Below are 19552 nucleotides of genomic sequence, written 5' to 3' on the forward strand. Positions count from 1 at the left end.
CATCTGTAAGTTTATTGAGCGTATCAGCTGCAAAGAAAACAAAAAAAAAGCCCGCAAATATGTGGAAGAATTTCTTAAACTGGGATTTTCGTGAACTGGTGATAAGGTGGAGCCTGTTCCACTATGTGTGATTTGTTACAAGACTCTCACAAATGAAAGTATGAAACCATCCAACCTAAAACGCTATTTTGATAGCAAACATAAAGAATACGAAAGAAAACCTATAGAGTTCTTCGAAAATAAGCACAAAGATCTCCAAAAGTTCCAGAAAACAATTCGTAATATGACGGGAGGTGAAAATATGAAAGCTTTGGTAGCTTCATATAATTGCAAAGTCCGGAGCTGCTGAAGTGATTGGCGAGACGTTAGTAAAACCTGCAGTCGAAGTAATGGTGCAAGTGATGACTGGAGACAAGGCTTGCAAAGCCATAGACCGTGTCCCCCTCTCAAATAACACCTTTCATCACAGAATCACAGATATGGCCGAAAAAGTGAAGCAGCAATTATTGTCAAGAGTACGAAAGAGTGGCCACTATGCACTGCAAGCAGATGAATCCACTGATACTGTGAATTTAGCTAATCTTTTGTTGTTTGTCAGATACGAGCTGAATAATGAAGTCCACGATGATATTTTGTTCTGCCAGCCTATGCCAACACATACAACTGGAGAAGCTATTTTTAAAGTTATTGATGACTTTTCAAAAACAATGACTTGGATTGGAGTCGTTGTGTTGGAATAAGCACAGATGGCAGCAGAGCCATGATTGGTTCAAAGAAAGGAGTTGTTGCACATATTCAAGCTGTTGCACCAGAAGCAAAATCAACTCATTGTTGCACTCACAGGGAAGCACTCGCCACTCAGAACATGCAGGCAGATCTAAAGCAAGTATCATAGAATCACAGAATATCAGGGGTGGATGGGACCTCAGGAGGTCATCTAGTCCAACCCCCTGCTCAAAGCAGGACCAATCCCCAACTAAATCATCCCAGCCAGGGCTTTGTCAAGCCTGACCTTAAAAACTTCTCAGGAAGGAGATTCCACCACTTCCCTAGGTAGCCCATTCCAGTGCTTCACTCCCCTCCTAGTGAAAAAGTTTTTCCTAATATCCAACCTAAACCTACCCCACTGCAACTTGAGACCATTACTCCTCGTTCTGTCACCTGCTACCACTGAGAACAGATTAGATCCATCCTCTTTGGAACCCCCTTTCAGGTAGCTGAAAGCAGCTATCAAATCCCCCCTCATTCTTCTCTTCCGCAGACTAAACAATCCTAGTTCCCTCAGCCTCTCCTCATAAATCATGTGTTCCAGTCCCCTAATCATTTTTATTGCCCTCCGCTGGATGTTTTCCAATTTTTCCACATCCTTCTTGTAATGTGGGGCCCAAAACTGGACACAGTACTCCAGATGAGGCCTCATCAATATCAAATAGAGGGGAACGATCACGTCCCTCAATCTGCTGGCAATGCCCCTACTTATACATCCCAAAATGCCATTGGCCTTCTTGGCAACAATGGCACACTGTTGACTCATATCCAGCTTCTCATCCACTGTAACTCCTACGTCTTTTTCTGCAGAACTGCTGCATAGCCATTCGGTTCCTAGGCTGTAGCGGTGCATGGGATTCTTCCGTCCTAAGTGCAGGACTCTGCACTTGTCCTTGTTGAACTTCATCAGATTTCTTTTGGCCCAATCCTCTAATTTGTCTAGGTCCCTCTGTATCCTGTCCCTACCCTCCAGCGTATCTACCGCTCCTCCCAGCTTAGTGTGATCTGCAAACTTGCTGAGGATGCAATCCACGTCATACTCCAGATCATTAATGAAAATATTGAACAAAACCGGCCCCAGGACCGACCCTTGGGGCACTCCACTTGATACCGGCTGCCAACTAGACATGGAGACATTGATCACTACCCGTTGAGCCCGACAATCTAGCCAGCTTTCTATCCACCTTATAGTCCATTCATCCGCCCATACCTCTTTAACTTGCTGGCAAGAATACTGTGGGAGACCGTGTCAAAAGCTTTGCTAAAGTCAAAGAATAACATGTCCACTGCTTTCCCGTCATCCACAGAGCCAGTTATCTCGTCATAGAACGCAATTAGATTAGTCAGGCATGACTTGCCCTTGGTGAATCCATGCTGACTGTTCCCTGATCACTTTCCTCTCCTCTAAGTGCTTCAGAATTGATTCCTTGAGGACCTGCTCCATGATTTTTCCAGGGACTGAGGTGAGGCTGACTGGCCTGTAGTTCCCTGGATCCTCTTCCTCCCTTTTTTAAAGATGGGCACTACATTAGCCTTTTTCCAGTCATTCGGGACCTCCCCCGATCACCATGAGTTTTCCAAGATAATGGCCAATTGCTCTGCAATCACATCCGCCAACTCCTTTTGCACTCTCGGATGCAGCGCATCCGGCCCCATGGACTTGTGCTCATCCAGCTTTTCTAAATAGACCCGAACCACTTCTTTCTCCACAGAGGGCTGGTCACCTCCTCCCCATGCTGTGCTGCCCAGTGCAGTAGTCTGGGAGCTGACCTTGTTCGTGAAGACAGAGGCAAAAAACACATTGAGTACATTAGCTTTTTCCACATCCTCTATCACTACGTTGCCTCCCTCATTCAGTAAGGGGCCCACACTTTCCTTGGCTTTCTTCTTGTTGCTAACATACCTGAAGAAACCCTTCTTGTTACTCTTAACATCTCTTGCGAGCTGCAACTCCAGGTGTGATTTGGCCTTCCTGATTTCACTTGCATATTGCATGTGATTGCATATTGCCCAAGCAATATTTTTATACTCTTCATTGGTCATTTGTCCAATCTTCCACTTCTTATAAGCTTCTTTTTTGTGTTTAAGATCAGCAAGGATCAGCAAGCTGGTCGCCTGCTATATTTACTGTTCTTTCTACACATCGGGATGGTTTGTTCCTGTAACCTCAATAAGGATTCTTTAAAATACAGCCAGCTCTCCTGGACTCCTTTTCCCCTCATGTTATTCTCCCAGGGGATCCTGCCATCAGTTCCCTGAGAGAGTCAAAGTTTGCTTTTCTGAAGTCCAGGGTCCGCATTCTGCTGCTCTCCTTTCTTCCTTGTGTCAGGATCCTGAACTCGACCATCTCATGATCACTGTCTCCCAGGTTCCCATCCCCGTTTTCTTCCCCTACTAATTCTTCCTGGTTTGTGAGCAGCAGGTCAAGAAGAGCTCTGCCCCTAGTTGGTTCCTCCAGCACTTGCACCAGGAAATTGTCCCCTACACTTTCCAAAAACTTCCTGGATTGTCTGTGCACCGCTGTATTGCTCTCCCAGCAGATATCAGGGTGATTGAAGTCTCCCGTGAGAACCAGGGCCTGCAATCTAGTAACTTCCGTTAGTTGCTGGAAGAAAGCCTTGTCCACCTCATCCCCCTGGTCCAGTGGTCTATAGCAGACTCCCACCACGACATCACCCTTGTTGCTCACACTTCTAAACTTAATCCAGAGACGCTCGTTTTTTCTGCAGTTTCATACCCAAGTTCTGAGCAGTCATACTGCTCTCTTACATACAATGTAACTCCCCCAGCTTTTCTGCCCTGCCTGTCTTTCCAGAACAGTGTATATCCACCCATGACAGTACTCTAGTCATGTGATGTTATCCCACCAAGTCTCTGTTATTCCAATCACATCATAATTCCTTGACTGTGCCAGGACTTCCAGTTCTCCCTGCTTGTTCCCCAGGCTTCTTGCATTTATGTATAGGCACTTGAGATAACTTGCTGTTTGTCCTGCTTTCTTAGTATGAGGCAGGAGCCCTCCCCTCTTGCGCTCTCCTGCTCATGCTTCCTCCCGGTATCCCACGTCCCCACTTACCTCAGGGCTTTGGTCTCCTTCTCCCAGTGAACTTAGTTTAAAGCCCTCCTCACTAGGTTAGCCAGCCTGCTTGCAAAGATGCTCTTCCCTCTCTTTGTTAGGTAGAGCCCGTCTCTGCCTAGCACTCCTCCTTCCTGGAATCCAAAGCCTTCTCTCCGACACCACCTGCATAGCTGTTCGTTGACTTCCATGATTCGACGGTCTCTACCCAGGCCTTTTACTTCCATGGGGAGGATGGATGAGAACACCACTTGTGCATCAAAATCCTTTATCCTTCTTCCCAGAGCCATGTAGTCTGCAGTGATCTAATCAAGGTAATTCCTGGCAGTATCATTGGTGCCCACGTGGATAAGCAGGAAGGGGTAGCGATCCAAGGGCTTGATGAGTCTCAGTAGTCTCTCCATCACATCGTGAATCCTAGCTCCTGGCAAGCAGCAGACTTCTTGGTTTTCCTGGTGGGGGCGGCAAATAGATAACTCAGTCCCCCTGAGGAGAGAGTCCCCGACCACCACCGCCCGCTTCCTTCTCTTGGGAGCGGTGGTCGTGGAAACCTCATCCCTAGGACAGTGCATCTCATGCCTTCCAATCGGTGGAGTCTCCGTCTGTTCCCTTCCCTCAGATGTATCATCTAGTTCACTCTCCACATTAGTACCTGTGGAGAGAACATGAAAACGGTTGCTTACCTGTATCTGCATTGCTGGTATATGGACGCTTCCCTTTCTTCTTCTGGAGGTCACATGCTGCCAAATTTCTTCACCGTCCTTCTGTCCCTGCTGCACAGCCTGCTCTGACTGGATGAAGCTGTGAAAATAATCACTTTTGTGAAAGGCCGCCCTCTGAACGCCCGGCTGTTTTCTCAGCTTTGTGATGAGATGGGCAGTGATTACATACAACTCCTATTTCACACTGAACTGCGTTGGTTTTCGCATGGAAAAGTTCTGATTCGCCTGTCTGAGCTGCGAGAAGAACTGCAAGTGTTTTTTACATGAAACTTTTAACCTGTGAGACCATATACACGACTGGAAATGACTATGGAAACTAGCATATATTGCAAATATCTTTGCTCATTTAAACAACCTCAATCTATCCTTGCAAGGGAAACTCATATCCATATTCCATGTTCAAGAAAAAGTGAGCACCTTGGTCACAAAATTGAAACAGTGGCATAAACATCTTAGTCGTCGTGAACTGGATTCCCTTCCATCTCTTCATGACTTAGTAATAAATTCGACTAATGAACTTGATAGCGATGTGTTGCAAACCATGAAGCAGCATTTGGAAAGCTTGCAGAAAGATCTTCGTAAGTATTTCCCTGAACCGGACAGCACCTTTGAATGGCTTTTAAAAGGGTTTAAAAGGAACCCTTTTATCATCAATGTTCAAACATCGCCAAATAACCTCTGTTCAGAAGAAGAACAGCTCTTGGAGCTGGCTTCAGATAGCTTCCTGAAAACAAAATTTGAGCAAAATATACTGACGTCATTTTGATTGGGGATTAGCTCTGAATATCCAGCTCTATCGGACAAAGCTGTCAAGTATCTTCTGCCTTCTCCCACCTCGTATTTGTGCGAGATCGGATTCTCTGCGCTGGTTGGCATCAAAACAAAAAAACAAAATCAGCTTATTGACGGGGAGCCCCATCTTCATCTTAAGATCACAAACATCGAGAGAGATATCCCCGCGATAGTGTCTGGTCAGAAGCAGTTCCATCCCTCGCACTGAATAGTTTGGTTTGTACTGAAAAATTTTCAGTACCGAAATAGTAAGTATTAAAACTAGTGCTTTCTTCACTAACCTAACCAAACAGCGTATTTTAATTTCAGAATGATACAAATTCACCATATATATATATATACACGCTGTTCTGCCAGACTGTTGATTGGCTTCTATTATTTTAATTATTTCTAGTACTACTTCTATATGTAACTATTATTTCTATTAAAATTTTTGTTTCAACTGTACGTAATATAATTTTGTATTTATTTCTAATAAACATTTAATCCAGAATTAAATGAATTAGAAGCGTGTTATAAAAACGTGGCTACCATCTCCCCCAAAAGTATCTTCACCAGAGAAGGGGTATGCCGGTAAAACAAATGTCTCAAAAGGGGTACGCAACTGTTGTAAGTTTGGGAAACACTGCTTTAAGGAAAAGGGGGCCTCATCCATCTTTGAATTTAAAAAGTTAATTACCCTCGAAGGGAAGGTCCTTAATATTTGTTGTTTGAGCCTCCCTGGAAATCCCCCGGACGATCTTCTCATGGCCACCAATGTAGGTACATGCTGCTATGTTGGACATATCCAGTGGAACCTGTAAGGATCTGAGGACTATCAGCTATCCTTCAGACATGATGGTCTTTTAGCTCCTTTCTGTGATCTTGAGATAGCCTATCCACAAACTGAGACAGTTTGTCCAGCTGAAATAATTGTATTGTACAGAAGCACTTAATAATTAGTCATGCGCATCTGGAAGATGGCAGATTAATAGACTTTGCCTTCAAACAGGTTCAGGCTCTTTGGGACTTTCTTTCTAGGTGTAGATTTGGGAGCTCTTACCACAGGTGATCCTGGTATTGGCTGGGAATAAGTACACAAGTTTCTTGGAAGGGACTTGGTATCTCTTCTCAGCTCACTTGGATGTGGCCAGAATTAATGCTAGTGTGCCACAGGTCTTTCACAAGTTCCAACAGTCCCTCATTTATAGGCATTGCAAGCTTGCCAGGCATAGAAGGATGCCAGGCACAGAAGGATGTCCAGGAGCTTGTGAGGCTTCTCCTGCACCACTTCCAGAGGCTCTGCCATATGCATGATGAATTCCTGGAATGCCTTTAACTCACTAACTGAAGAAGGCATCAAGGAACCTCACTGGGAGAGGAAGAGGAGACTGAAGTGGGGACAAGTCGTTCTTCCCCTTGTAGATGTTGTCCTTGTTACTTTCTTTAGGTTGCCTCTCCAGGATAAGAGGCTGCACTAACTGACCTGGCTATGTTGGTTTATATTCCCTTTTTGAGGAGGAGGATCTATCTCTAGAGGGGTCCAATGATGCAGGCTTAAGGGAATATAGCTGCACCCCACCCCCATCCCGAGGCATCTAGTAGGGCTAAGGCAAGTATGGGTACTGAAAGGGGGAACACATAGGAATGTACCAGGACAGATGTTCCCTATGAGCCATAGGTAGCTTCCTGCTGCTCCTTATAGTTTCCTTCACGGGAATTCATAGATTCTCTTCCTACCTCCCACTATGCTAGCCAAGGAGAAGAGTCCCTACAATGCCCCAGTGGGGATGAAGAAAAGGAAAAGGAAAGATCATCCCATCAGTCCCGTGGCTCTGTTGTGCTCTAATTGGGCAGGGAATGAAATTGGAACTGCAGATGTGATTGCAGAGCCATTGGCCATTATCTTGGAAAACTCATGGTGATCGGGGCAGGTTCCGGATGATTGGAAAAAGGCTAATATAGTGCCCATCTTTAAAAAAAGGGAAGGAGGAGGATCCAGGGAACTACAGGCCAGTCAGCCTCACCTCAGTCCCTGGAAAAATCATGGAGCAGGTTCTCAAGGAATCAATTTTGAAGCACTTAGAGGAGAGGAAAGTGATCAGGAACAGTCAGCATGGATTCACCAAGGGCAAGTCATGCCTGACTAATCTAATTGCGTTCTATGATGAGATAACTGGCTCTGTGGATGAGGGGAAAGCAGTGGACGGTTATTCCTTGACTTTAGCAAAGCTTTTGATACGGTCTCCCATAGCATTTCTGCCAGCAAGTTAAAGAAGTATGGGCCGATGAATGGACTATAAGGTGGATAGAAAGCTAGCTAGATCGTCCAGCTCAACGGGTAGTGACCAATGTCTCCCTGTCTAGTTAGCAGCCGGTATCAAGCGAAGTGCCCCAAGGGTCGGGCCTCTGGTACCAGGCCCACAGATAAACCACTTCGTACTATATATGCCCGGGTACCAATGCACTGGGCACTGAGGACCACAGTGTGGGAGTTGTGCCAGGTACCCAGGCTCCAGTTGTTGAAGGTTCAGTACCAAAAGAGATGCAGTTCCCAGGTTTAATTGATACCATCAGCACTCTCAACAGTCAGTACCAGCATGCCAGAGGGACCTTTCTTCTCAGGATGTGGGCTGCCTTTTGATAGTTGAGTCTGAGATGAGTCTTGTGCCTAGACTCAGCTGACATTCGAGAGAGTCACCTATGCCTCAGCTCAGCAAAGCGGGTACAGAGGCGGACAACTGGGGCCTCTTAGTCAATGTAACCCAAAAGATCAGGTGGAATCTCAGCTCACCAGGGTTCTCATGGAGATCCATGACCACAGGACTAGTGTCCAGCTATGTCCTACCTTTTGGTGTCTGAGGAGGCTTAACTAGAAAGCTCCAGGAGGAACACTTTTAAGCTGGTTTCTCTAGCTTCTGGGGTCCGTTTAGAGAAGAAGCAACATATAGTATTGTTACCTTTTTTTTTTTTTTTTTAACCTAAGCGGGTAGTCAAAGTTTGGGACCTTGGGGATATTCCATCTGGGAGCAGAAATTGGTTACAGTCAGGTATTTCTTTGATGCTGTTTTGTTTATTTGCAAAGAATGTACAAAGGAATCAAACACCAGGAAACAGCTTCTTTTGTTTACAGCACCAAGAACACGTTTTTCAGCCTGCACCCTCCCCAGGTTTCTTCCAGGGTCAGACACCATGCTTTCAGCTGCTCTTTCCAGCTGTCTCTGTTTCCCAGTCTCTCTCAGTTTCTGAGTGTTCTACCTTTTTCCTCACACACACAAAACATTAACAATACTTAGCAAAAGCCCTCTGCCCATTCAGTACAAACTCCTGGGTGAGTTCACAGCCCTCTTTTGACTTAGGTGTGGGGGGAGGGGGGTTCTGATTAATTCATCCTGACAATTATGTTAATTGAAGGGTATATTCACATTTAATCTCAAAGAGGTTTGCGATCAAAGCAATATCCAGTACCTCTCAACACAACAGTACATCACTTGGGAATGGGTCCTTCTCCTAAACAAAATAGGCACCTAGAGTGCCGATCATTAAGTGGCATTGGAACCCATGAGAGACAAGTTTTAAATCCCAAAGATTTTGCCACTGCTAGAGCCCCTGTTTGGGGGGGGGGGGTGTGTGTTCTAGCCTAAAATCCAGAAAATGACTAAAATAAGAATTTGTATTTGTGTGCCTGTATGTCGCCAACAGGCAACAAGAATAACAACACTAAACCAGCACAATGCACAGAGAAGCAGGCATCTCGCTGCCCTGGATGTTAAGAATGAACTGAGGAATGGTTGGGCCCATTCCATCTTTTATGCTTTTGGGCAATGTTCCCTCAAATTTTTGACAGGCCCTGTGCGCAAAAAATTTCTTCTATGCAAATTTTTGTGCGTGCGGTGTTTTGTCGTGTGCGCGCGGTTTAGATGTGTGTGCACGCGCGCGCGCACACAGCTTAGAGAGAACAGTGCTCTCACGTGGGGGGAATGAGGGTACGCAGGTGTGGCCCCAACAGTCACTGTTAGCCAAAGGAATCCAATCTCGTGTGCATGGGACACCTGAGATTCAAGAGTGGAATCCACGTGCACAATCACTTAAAGAAGAACCAAAATTTATCAGCTTTACAATTAGGAGTATTATTTTTGTGTCTTCTTGGAATATATAATATGCTTTATTACAGCTGTTGTTCCAGATATACAAGTAAGCTACCCTCATGTATTTTTGTGTGTGCACATATGCATACACCTGCCCATCCTCTACTTATTTCTTTTTGCGGTTATACTTCTTAACATCAGATTAAAACGAATTAAGCTAAAAGAAATGTTAAAACATATCCACTGATTTCCATTAGTTACTGACTGCTTCCTCCAACAAGGTTTAGATTTTTAAACTGGAGCCCCATCATGCTCTCAACTAAAATGAATGGGAGACTTGCAGTTGGCCTCAATGGGACCAGAAGTAAGCCATTACTCTTTTTCAGGAAAGGTTTGCTTAACATTAAAGACTGTTGCAAAAACTTAAAATTGGAATGCATAATCTCAAATTGCTCATGGTGATGAATAACACAGAAAGAGCATATTTTTAGGGTATGTTGGGGGAGGAGAGGGAGAGAACAGCGCAAAGAGGGAAAGATGATCTTTTATACTTTAGCTTTTGCCACCCTCCTCCAGCACAAGCTCTCTAGTCCTGCAAAACGCTTAAGCACATACTTAAGTTTAGCTCTGTTGAAATCAATAAGGGCACGGCTACACTTGCAGATGTAGAGCACTGGGAGCTACACCAGCCTTTGGAGACCGCAGCAGGGAAAACGCTGCCGAGTGTTTACACTCTCAGCTGGAAGCGCACTGGCGTGGCCACATTAGCAGCTCTTGAAACGCCACAAAGAGCAGTGCATTGTGGTAGCTATTGCTGTGTTCAAGTGGCTGCAGAGTGCTTTTCAAATGCGGGAGGGGTGGGGGAGAGTGTGACAGGGAGTGGTATTGTGTGTATGTGGGGGGAGAGAGAGTGGATTTTTGGGGTGCTGAGAGTGTGTCAGCATGCTATCTTGTAAGTTCAGACCGCCTTCAGCCCCACCTCTCACTCACACAGTCACAGCAAGCAACTTTCCACCCTAACGGTTTGCTTTATCCCAGAGCAGATAAGCATGCCAGCTGTCAGAAACAGAGCTTTGAAAGAGCATTTCCGCATTCCTACAGCCAATTCCAAAACAATGACAAGAGTGGCCACTTGACTTAAGGGGATTATGGGACATTTCCAGAGGCCGATCAAAGCGCAGTAATGCAACTAACTCATTCACACTAATGCTGGGGCGTTTCAGCTGAGGCGCAACAAGCGTTATGCTTCGCGTGGAGCTGGATTAACAGCTGCAGAGTCCAGGCACTCTAAGTGCCTTGCCAGTGTGGACAGGTCATGAGTTAGGGCGCCTGGGGCTGCTTTAATGCGCTGTAACTTGCAAGTGTAGCCAAGCCCTAAGACTACTCATGTGCTTAAAGTTACACACCTATTATAGTGCTGTGCTGGAATGAACCTATGTATCTACAACCTGATACAGCTAATGTCTGCTATTACCACTTGTGTTATATCTAGAGTGTAATCAGGTTTATAATTGTAATTCAGCCCCTTTAGGATAATTTAGTCAGAGTTTGAAATGTCCATATACTTGAAACCTTTTCTTAAGAGCACCTGCTCAGTGATGCACCAAACCTGCATCATTGTGGGTCAATGGCAAACAAATGAAAAACTTTTGTCATTTCCAAAACATTCTGGATGTGGCCCCCCCCTTATCAAAATTTCTTGCGTACTGCAGCAAATCTATACATAGGGTCCCATAATAGTATTCCTGCAACCAATACATTTATTTTTACAGGCAGCATCCACATACTGTACAATTCAACCTGATGAATCAAATCAAGATGTAAACTCAATTCTAGTAGATTTTTCAGAACAATCTGGATTAACCTGACAATTCTGTTTTCATATTTAGAAATTAAAACTGACCTCTACAGCCTTAAAAACATTTTAAGATGGCAGGAATCATCACGATGTCAGCTCTCCAGGATTTATTCCAAATAGTTTTGAAATAAAAAGTTCTACCATGAAGATCTGCTAAGAGATATGGCGGGGGAGGAGGGAACCAAACTCAAAAACTTGTTAGTGAGTCAGTGGTCAACTTCAGGCAGAGGAAATGGCTTTTGCCTTCAGCTCTCAAAAAGAAAAATCAAAAAAGTAAAAGAATTGGAAATGAATTAGATATCAGCATATTCTATAACTCAGGACTTGGAAACTGACTCACTGACTTCTTAGTGATGAGTAGGAAATTTGCCCTGGTGAGATAGGCCGAAACTAATAGTTTCTTTTAAATCTAAGCATTTTTTTAAAAATAATAATAATAACATTTCCAACCCTTATAGTTGCAAAGATATTTTCATAATGTGAATTGATGTAATTCTGCCTTCCTGAGTTTGCAGATAAAATACTCCAGAACTTCTGCTGCTGTTCACAGATTTGTTAGTAAAAGCAGAGTCAGAAACAGAAATCACCAGTCAGTTTCACAATTTCTGTGCAGAATCCTGTGGGCACCACTGAAAATTATAGGAACTCACTCTATTGTTGCTTGGGAAATTATTCTGAACCAAGCTAGACACAGTAGCTATTCATCTAAAAGACCCAAAAAAACAAAAACCAAAAGAACAGAGCATAGGAGACCTCCTTCCTCACAACAGCAAGCAGGTTCAGAGAAGAAAAAAAGAAAAATCCCCATTTTTCTTCAAGCAACTGTTGGCAAAGGTCAAATTTGCAAGACACCTACCAGCCAGACTAATACTAAAGATGAGGAAGGCCAAGGACAGCACCTAAATAGAAATGCAAGCACTCTTGCATTACCTACAGTTTGGGGGTGGAAGAAAACCTAGGGCCTTCATTAGACCTTTGATCCTAGACCATTAAAGTCCAATGGGAGATTTGCCTTTGACTTAAATGAGCATAGGATCAATCTGTAAGGTAATTTATTTTGGCTCTTTCGTCTTTTGTATTAGCTCTGTCCAGTAGGTTTACTCCTCTGATTAGCAGGCATCTGACAAATTTTTCAATCTCTGCCAACACACCCATACAGTCCACTGGGGGGAAAAGCACCTTGAAGTCCCTGGTTTAGAGATTTGCTGAGTAACTGCTGAAAGATCCAGATTACTGAAGATACAGACAACTATTTGTGTGTGTAAGTGAACCGAATAGTTTCTCTTCTAAATCTAATTTTGCCCATGAGTTCTTTTATACTATTTTTCTTCCTTATTAAATGTTTGTAAATACTAATGTAAATAAATCTCTAATGTTCCACTTTTCTCAAAAAAAAGCGTGGCTTGTAAGTAAAGGTATATAAGGAATCACACAGAATGTAAAAATCTGATCCCGCTCCCACTGAAATCAATTTATGGAGTTTTGTCACTGAGTGCAGTGGGACAAGGTTCAGGCGCCAACTCTGAATTAATCCACCGCTGATGTAGAGGAGGGAGTCAGGGAAATACATTCTGCCCAGAAGAGACAACAAAAATGGGTGCTGAGAAAAATTTAAGATCCTTTTCACAATATAGATGAGCCTTATTAGATTTTGGCACAGCATAAGTAGTAGAGGGGCTAATGTTGAATACAACTTTCCTGTCCATTATGCAAGTGGGGTGGCCTAACCCCAGAATCAAGTTACCATTCTTTAACTAGTATGGCGGGGAGGGAGGAGCTTCTCTGGGGTATTTTCCTTCCATCCATCTTCCTTTTTAATCTTTGTTCTTCAGAGCTACTCTGTCCTCCTTTTTAGTGTTTTACTTAACTGTGCTATGCGTTTGGTGTAGAGTTAAATTCAGATGAAAATATTTCATATCTGTTCACTTTAGATTTGCTGTTAAGATACTTTAAATGAATGACTTGCCCCTGAGGTCAGGTGGGAGAGACAAAGAGAGAGTATAGGAGGAAATTCTCATAATCTTGACACTGAAAACCTGTCAAGGGCTATTATAAAGTGATATATTAGACTGAAAATTGTAAAACATACCTAACATTTTTTCTTTATTTTACTTAAGAAAAATTAAGAAACATAAAAAAATTATATTGATAGCAGCATTTAATATAGATATACCTCCAGGAAAACACCTGACACTGGGATCAGTCTATATGTCCATGACACTTGATTCTTAAAAAACAAAAGGTGTGCACAGTTTTCCACACTTCAAAAATTCTCCATCACTAATAGACTTCTTGTGAAGAATTTCTGTCACCAGCACTCATTTTCTCAGGCAAGACCCAAATGTGTAAACTCATGCTACTGTATTTTAAGAAATACTTAATATTAACCCAATTTTAACATGGAAAAAATGTTTAAAATGCATAGCTAGTAACAAATCTCATAGATACTTAAGCATAGATAACTAGATGTGACAGTATACAGTTAAACTAAACAATTTTGCATTCTACAAACTTTCCCAGATATTGGTCTCTAACACAGTATGTGATCACATGTGTGTGTGAGAGAGACAAAGAGAGACAGACATCCCTCTGCAGCAATCACCAATTTTTTTAAAGGGTTCAGTATAAAAAAAGCTGTGTTACAACCATCGTGAATTCCTTAGGAAACATTATAACAAACTCATATATTTCTTGTTTCAAAACTATACTCTTTTATAACAGTGATTAACTTTTTAATATAATTATTTGTCACAGTCTACTGTGATTAAATAAATACTTTACATCAGTTGAGTCAAACATCCTTTCTATTCCTAGAGTTTTCAAATCAACACAACTTCATTCATGTGTTGGAAAGAGGTTTCCCTCTGTAGGGAAACTCTTTTTGATCTGATGACAAATGTTCTCAGTAGAACCAGATTCAGACATCTATTCTGGGGAAAATACCATAACAAAGACAAAACCAAAATTTTACAGACCCAGGGAAGGAAAAATATCTCGTAATGCATCTTGTTCTACTGATAAGGAACTTGAAAACATCTAGTGCAAAAATTCTGAAGAGTGTGTGTGTGTGTGTGTGTGTGAGAATAATGACATGCCACAGCAGTAGCCAAGTTTATTTCTGAATTCTAAATTATTTTCATCCATAAATGTAGTCAACAAAAATACTATGTAGTAATCACTCAGTCAATGGTTTAAAAGCGATCCTCCTGAAATGTTGTACATTCATAAGGTAATCCTTACATGAGCAGTACAGATTTCCAGCTGCTAGCTGTAATGAATGGGAGATGGAATGTATTTAAATCAAATAGCACCATCTAGCAGGCCCCCCATAACTTCACGTAGGAGGGTAGTTATTACTTGGTGATAGCTCAGTTTGGCAGGCCTCACTTGTAGAATATTAAGGATTTTGATACTGCACGTTAAAGTAGTATTGCCTTATTGGTACAAAAGTTTGGAGGAAAAGTAAAGTAGAAAGAAAAAGATATATATGTTAACGTTTCAGCCCTAAGATTAAAAAAAAACAATACTGCAAAATCTTCATGATGCAAGCCATACAGGAAGTAAAACTAAACTAAATCTACAAGGTCATCATTCTGAAAGTCAGATTCATCTGAGGGTCCCCTCACAGATTCAACAGCAAGATAATATTAGTTGGTTGGATTTTAGCAATTTTCAAAGTAGATGACACACAGTGGTAAGTACCAGGCACAAAACAGCTGAAATTCTTCTACAATTTCTCTACACAAGTCTAACAAAATGATGTTTGTCCTAATGTATGCTAATTTAACTCTTTTTGCTAAATATTTTTGCAAGAAGCACCAACAGTTGATTAGTCTGTTCAAGTTCTGTCTCAAACCCCATACCAGCAATTCTCATTTCTTGTCAACAATTCCCTCCGCCTTTGTACAATTCCCTATTTCAAAGTTATACATATAATTCCCAAACATCACGCAATAACAATGTTTTAAATCTCTTCAAGCATCTCCCTCTCCTTTGTCTCTCAGCAAAGATGCCTGGCCTGCTACTGCTCTAGGAAGTGTGTGTGTGTGCCAGCCTCTGGAATTAGGAAGTGCTGCTCCTCTAAAATGCTGCAACAAGGAAAACTTTTAGGTGAAGGTTCAAGACACGCTGCCTGAAGGAAACTCATCAGTCATGCCTGGACTATTCATTTTCATGTTAAATGCAATTCTGGGGTGGTGTGCAATGTGATGTGCAATGTGATTTCTGCACAAGATATATACAAATAGTTTTTCTGGCTGGAGGTCCCCTCGCTCCCTCAATGGCTTTATCCTGAGCTTTCACAGGCTGCAGCAGACTGACTGAATGGTCCTGGCCAGAAGAATTGAAGCCACATACTATACATTTCCTTCTCCCCCTTTCCTGTAATAAGCCCATCACACATGGGCTCTTCCTCCTACTTCACAGTAAGCACCTCCTGTCTGTGCTTCACAAATCTCAATAATGCAAACCAAGTCTGCAAGTACAGCAAACTTAAAGAAACACCATCAACTTGAAAGTCACATTTCTGTCTAAGCATGTTGTACCTACTATAATTACCAATAATATCTAACAGTACTATAACTGAAGGAAGTTAACCAAGTCACTTTATTTCTCTATATTTTTCCAGTTTATTTATTTTGTGCATTTGGTTGTGCTGTGTATAGTCAGTTTCACTGTTTCCCCAGACACTCAGTCAGTTTCTCCCTCCCCTAAAAGATATTTGTAAACATAATCAGGTGAACAGAAATACACCTATACAATTTATTTTAAAGGATGTTTTTAAAAAGATCAAGATATGATATTCAAAGGAGGCTTCATAAAAACATTTGTGAAGATTAGTCAGTTTTTATAAATTCAAGTCCTTGGTGTCCCTTTAACATGTGTGTTGGGGATACAGGGGAAAGGGATGCCCCACTGCCATAGAACAGAGATCCTTCTAATTGTCACTGGTTGTACTGTTGGCACTATCCCACCACACACCTACAACTACACAAAAGCCCCCCACAAAAAAATCAGCACCATGTTCCCTTCTTCCCCAAACCAACAGGCCCTCATAATATCTCTGCATTCTTCCTACACAACCTCCTTTTCCCCTTCTCCTCCAACCACAACAACATCCCCACTAATCCCTTTTCCCCACCCACAACAGCCCCAGTTTCACTCCCAAGGAACAATGCACATCCCACCCACCCCCAGTCCTTCCTCCCCTACACACACTAACCCGCTGTCCTGCCCCCACCCTAGGGAGGGATGAGGCTGGGAGAGCACATCAGGGCTCTGGCGGAGAAGGACAGGGGGAGATATTAGGTCCTGATAAAAAGTTGAGAGCTGCAGAGTTGCAGGCAGCACAGGGAGCTTCTGCCTCTCCCACCCCAGCGGGAGCCCCACAGCGGCGCCCCCCAGCAGCACAGGCTAGGCTCTTTGTTACCAAAGTTAGTCCAACACTTCCCACCGGCACAGACCCCCTCTGGGGACGGGGACAGGGGAGGGGGGCCTCCCCCAACCTTCCGCTCCTTGCCCTAGACCGTCACCCTCCAATGCGAGGGGCTCAGCCCCCGCCCACGCTGCACCCCCACCCCACAGTGCGCGGGGCTCAGCCGTCACCTGCCGTTCACCCCGCGACGGGCGAGGGGTTCGGGCGCCTCCTGTCCCACCTCCCTGCCAAGCGCGGGGAACTCAGACACCGCTGCCTCCGCCACCCCCCAGCAACGAGAGCAGCTCGCAACCCCCCGGACCCTTCCCCAGCTTGCCAGCGAGGGGCTCGTGCACCCGACTCCTAACCCTCGGGTCCTCCGCACCCCAAGCCCTGGCTGCCCCGCTCCGGCTCCCCGCTGGCTCCCCTCAGCTCCGCGAGCGTGCGCGCGGCCCCCTCTCCGGCGAGCAGGAAAGTTACTTTGTGCAGGGTCTGTGAGGGTGTGTGCGCCCCCCGCCCAGTCCGCCTGTGCGGTCCGGCGGGCTGTACTCACTTCTCCCTGGCCTGGCTGTCGGACGGGACGCTGCTGTTGCTCTTGCCTTTGCCGTACATGCCTGCAGAGAGCTCCGACTGTCACGCACCTGTCAACCCATCACAGCCTCCCCAGGAACAGCCCCGTCACCATGGAGACACTGCCACACACACACACCATTGGTCCGCTGCACGTTCGGGCACGCCCACAACACAGTGATTGACAGGCGGAGACCAAAACTGGCTGCTCCCTCCTCCTCCCCGCTTCCCCCACCCCTCGGCTCCTCCTCCCCCTCCCCTCTCCCTTCTCCAGCGCAAGGGGGAATTTGAAACGGTTCTAGAAGGATTTTAAACAACTGGCTGTTCTGTGCGCTCGACACCCGCCCTCCGCCGCTGCCGGAGAGGGAGAGCGCTGGGGAGAGAGGGAAAGTGCGGACTGGACTCCACAGCCAGCGGCACCCGGCCGCTTCAGGCCCTCCCCCCGCCGCCCAGCCAGCGACACGGGCAGCTTCAGCCCCCTCTCCCCCCGACCAGCTAACCAACCGTCCCCCCTCCTTCCCCCACGGCTCTACCACCCACAGGCCGCCGCGCCGGGCAACGAGACCTGCCCCACGGCTCAGCCAGCGGCAGGCGCGTTACCCCGGCCCTGGTGTTCAGCGGGGGAAGTGAGACCCCCACACAGCCAGCCTCAGCCCCCCTCCCCATTGCTCAGCCCCCAGCACAGCCAGCCTCAGCCCCCTACCCCATTGCTCAGCCCCCAGCACAGCCAGCCTCTGCCCCCCTCCCCACTGCTCAGCCCCCAGCACAGCCAGCCTCTGCCCCCTACCCCCACTGCTCAGCCCCCAGCACAGCCAGCCTCAGCCCCCTACCCCCCACTGCTCAGCCCCCAGCACAGCCAGCCTCTGCCCCCCTCCCCACTGCTCAGCCCCCAGCACAGCCAGCCTCAGCCCCCTACCCCCCCCTGCTCAGCCCCCAGCACAGCCAGCCTCAGCCCCCTACCCCCCACTGCTCAGCCCCCAGCACAGCCAGCCTCAGCCCCCTACCCCCCACTGCTCAGCCCCCTACCCCCCACTGCTCAGCCCCCAGCACAGCCAGCCTCAGCCCCCCCGCCACTACTCAGCCCCCAGCACAGCCAGCCTCTGCCCCCTACCCCCCACTGCTCAGCCCCCAGCACAGCCAGCCTCTGCCCCCTACCCCCCACTGCTCAGCCCCCAGCACAGCCAGCCTCTGCCCCCTACCCCCACTGCTCAGCCCCCAGCACAGCCAGCCTCAGCCCCCTACCCCCCACTACTCAGCCCCCAGCACAGCCAGCCTCTGCCCCCTACCCCCCACTGCTCAGCCCCCAGCACAGCCAGCCTCTGCCCCCTACCCCCCACTGCTCAGCCCCCAGCACAGCCAGCCTCAGCCCCCTACCCCCCACTGCTCAGCCCCCAGCACAGCCAGCCTCAGCCCCCTACCCCCCACTGCTCAGCCCCCAGCACAGCCAGCCTCAGCCCCCTACCCCCCACTGCTCAGCCCCCAGCACAGCCAGCCTCTGCCCCCTACCCCCCACTGCTCAGCCCCCAGCACAGCCAGCCTCTGCCCCCTACCCCCCACTGCTCAGCCCCCAGCACAGCCAGCCTCAGCCCCCTACCCCCCACTGCTCAGCCCCCAGCACAGCCAGCCTCTGCCCCCTACCCCCCACTGCTCAGCCCCCAGCACAGCCAGCCTCAGCCCCCTACCCCCCACTGCTCAGCCCCCAGCACAGCCAGCCTCAGCCCCCTACCCCCCACTGCTCAGCCCCCAGCACAGCCAGCCTCAGCCCCCTACCCCCCACTGCTCAGCCCCCAGCACAGCCAGCCTCAGCCCCCCCCCCCACTACTCAGCCCCCAGCACAGCCAGCCTCTGCCCCCTACCCCCCACTGCTCAGCCCCCAGCACAGCCAGCCTCAGCCCCCCCCCCCCCACTACTCAGCCCCCAGCACAGCCAGCCTCTGCCCCCTATCCCCCACTGCTCAGCCCCCAGCACAGCCAGCCTCAGCCCCCTACCCCCCACTGCTCAGCCCCCAGCACAGGCTGCCTCTGTCTGGTCCTCCGCCCAGCACTTCTCAGTGACTAGCACAACCAGCCTTAGCCCACCCACCCCCTGCTCAGCATGGCCAGACTCAGACCCCTGTCGCCTTCCAAAACTTTTTTTTTTTAAACAATTTCCTGTTACAACTGTGAATAGTCTTGTTCTGGGGCCTAATTCATGATTTTGAATGTTTGGAGTTGGCAATACTACTTACATATGGAGGGTGTTTGATGGAGAACAACAACAGTCTGGCCCTGCCCTGCCTGTGGTGAG

At 46.6% G+C, this 19552-nt stretch overlaps 1 protein-coding gene across 6 annotated transcripts in view; it reads right to left on the reverse strand.

The window, feature by feature from the left end:
• SSBP2 (single stranded DNA binding protein 2) overlaps positions 1 to 17394 on the reverse strand; it is a 273371-nt gene extending 255977 nt beyond the window's left edge. For 5 of the 6 annotated variants that reach the window (XR_006290932.1, XM_027828754.3, XM_037903177.2 and 2 more), the window contains exon 1: positions 17250 to 17393. Coding sequence is in view for 4 of the 6 variants with exons in the window: in XM_027828754.3 (XP_027684555.1) it covers positions 17250 to 17308 (59 nt within the window). In the remaining 2 variants the exon portion in view is untranslated. Of the gene's footprint in view, positions 1 to 17249 lie in introns of all 6 variants that reach the window. The other variant, XR_006290933.1, reaches the window with a different exon arrangement.
• Positions 17395 to 19552: the final 2158 nt, after the last annotated feature.

The sequence above is a fragment of the Chelonia mydas genome, chromosome 5 (genome assembly GCF_015237465.2).
Source record: "Chelonia mydas isolate rCheMyd1 chromosome 5, rCheMyd1.pri.v2, whole genome shotgun sequence".
NCBI lineage: Eukaryota > Metazoa > Chordata > Testudines > Cheloniidae > Chelonia > Chelonia mydas.